The sequence below is a fragment of the Austrofundulus limnaeus genome, unplaced genomic scaffold, assembly GCF_001266775.1.
Source record: "Austrofundulus limnaeus strain Quisiro unplaced genomic scaffold, Austrofundulus_limnaeus-1.0 Scaffold26, whole genome shotgun sequence".
Classification (NCBI taxonomy): Eukaryota; Metazoa; Chordata; class Actinopteri; order Cyprinodontiformes; family Rivulidae; genus Austrofundulus; species Austrofundulus limnaeus.
The window spans coordinates 3,005,318-3,008,003 of record NW_013952428.1 but is presented as its reverse complement, the minus strand read 5'-3'; the positions used below and the strand labels follow the sequence as shown (position 1 = coordinate 3,008,003).

The 2,686-nt window shown below is 34.4% G+C and overlaps 1 protein-coding gene across 1 annotated transcript in view; it reads right to left on the bottom strand.

Annotated features, from left to right (window-relative positions):
- Positions 1–2,686, bottom strand: part of plxna4 (plexin A4) — a 232,532-nt gene that overhangs the window by 118,342 nt on the left and 111,504 nt on the right. Inside the window, exon 4 of the mRNA XM_014004803.1 lies at positions 2,191–2,319. Coding sequence (XP_013860257.1) covers positions 2,191–2,319 — 129 coding nt within the window. The remainder of the gene's footprint in view (positions 1–2,190; positions 2,320–2,686) is intronic.

Below are 2,686 nucleotides of genomic sequence, written 5' to 3'. Positions count from 1 at the left end.
AACTGGTATATTGCTTTGAATTTACTCAACTCAGTTAAGTGGAACCAGGTCACATAACATGGTTAAGTAAATCCAACATTTCATTTTTTACAGTGTAGCCTCATTTATCCAAAAACATATTCATGTATTGCATTAAAATTCAGTCAAAACAGCTAACTTGCCAAAAACATTGCCAACTGTATATTATAACACAAATCTAGCAGTGATGTTTTCAAACATATAAATCTGTGGGAAAAAAAATGCTACTTTGTATTGACATCAATCACACTTGTCTTATTCTGTAAACTCCTTGGCACTGATTTAGACTGTGCGCTCTGACTGAATGTATTTTTGTGTGTTTTTGGGTGTTCATTAACCACTTTCTATATTTACGTGTATAGGAATTCCCAAATGTTTCCCCTAACAGTTAGTGGAGGTCAGCCTTGTAACTAGGCTAATAGACTAATTACTACAGAGGTTTCCTACAAGCACACACACACAAAAAAAAATCTCACTTGGTTTTTATTTCAATATATGCATCATAATTACCATGCAAATTAAAAACGCTTCATTTGTAACTCGCTGTTAGGCAATAACAAACACATAAAATAACCTAACTGAACAGGAAGAAATGGAGATTTAGTCTTAATATCCCATTTGTTATTCTGTAACATCTTTCTTAAGATGAGTAATATGCACTGCAATCCTAAAGAGATTCTCATATTACTGGTTAAAAAATTTGCATAGAAGAGTAGTAATTAGATACGTTGACAAACAGCATCCTAAATGTATTCTCGTGCCTCTCCTCAGTCTTTTCACACTCTGCCAGTAGACGAAAGCAGAGCAGCAACAAGACAAGAAGTGCAATTAAACAGCTACTGTCATTTTAATATTTTAAGTCCTATCTCATAAACCGGACATTTAAAAATGTTTGAGTCCATAAATACTGCATCAGTAAACAGCTACATTTTTACAGTGCTGGAAAGGTTGTGGATGTGTTGCAAATTAACATTATTTAGTTTAATAATAAAACATTAATTTAAAAATAAAGTCAACTCAGGTTGCAGTACATGAATAAATTCAATTCAAACCACTGCTTTCTAATTCAATTTAGTCTAATTTAATTTTATTATAATTTCATTTTGCACAGATTCAGTTGAATCTAGTTTAATAAGTGTAATATATTGGATGCTGCACAAAATTAAAGCTTTGAAAAAACAGCACACACACATTTGTTCTTCTATCCTCATGGGGACTTTTAATTGACTTCTGCTCATTTCTATAGCCTAACCCTAAGCTAAACTTAACTCACACTTCATTCCTAGCCCTAACCCCTGACCCACCAATGGTATTTTCCACAATGGGAACTGGCATTTTGTCCCCATAAAGAACAGTGGGTCCTCATGAGGTTGGGAAAATGGTCAAAAATCGTCCTATAGGTAACAAAAATATGTGTATACACACCCACACACTGTGTTTTTCTATGTATTTAGTATGAGATTTTTTTAATTGCTTCTTTATTCGTAACGTATATGACTAGAACTCATGTGCAAATTTACTTTTTATCTTTTCAAAAATAAAAATAAAAATATTTGCCTAAACAACTTCTATTAATCAATGTCTCTTGATCACAATTTAAAACATTCACTTCATCTGTCAAAGTTAACAAAATATTCGTTCAATGTCTGTTTTGTCATTGGCCCACATAAACAACCAGCTTCTGAACATGTTTACAGTGTGTGCCAGTATGTGTGTGTCATTGTGCAGAATCTAAAGGAGATCACAGTTTTTACAGGAGTGTGCATCTGTGTGACTTTCAGAGGTGCTGTTTTGTCTCTGATGGAGGTGTTCACAGACTCTGTCCATTACATAGAGTGCTGCTATTTTGCTCCACATTGCATGTTATCAGAGGTGCTGGAGACACTGTGTGAATCAGTCTGTGCTCATAAATATACACACACTGGCACACACACACACACAGAATAGGACCACTCTTATCTCCCTATAATTCAACACATCTATTCACTCTGGCTCCACCTTCACAGTCTGTTTCTATAAACAGAATCCAGTGGGTTGTCTAATCTCTTTTAGTCATCCAGCTGAGGAAATCCTTTATCAAAGGTTATTATTATTTTTGTGTGACATAAAAAGTTAGTTTCCTGGTGGAAATACAGCAGTTACAGAAAGACATTATGTGCTCACATGTCTTACCTGAGTCTCAGACATGACGTAAAGGTAGTGGTGATCAGAGGAGAAGGCCATGTCTCTCAGGATGGGTCCACTCTCCACAGCTTGTACAGTCTCATACTGAAGAGCACGAGATGAACCATCAACTCGGATCTGAAATGAAAGGAGAATGTTAAAATCATCATGGGATCATAAGTCCGTCAGGATCATGAGTCTGTCGTGTCTGTTTTCATTGTATTTTTTTTCTGCATGGCGTCTTGCTTTTATTTTTTATTATTATCTTATGTCATCTTTATAATTTTGTACAGTAATTTTTATTTTATTCTATTTTTAATTTTTATTATTATAACTTTTATTCTATTATTTTGCTACAGCTGATAATGTCACATAGCAATATACTGTTTTGTGGATTGATGTATTTATCTGCTGCTGCTGTTACACCTGAATTTCCCCGGCGCGGGACCACAAAGGCTGTTTCTATTCTATTCTATTCTATTCTATTCTATTCTATTCTATTCTA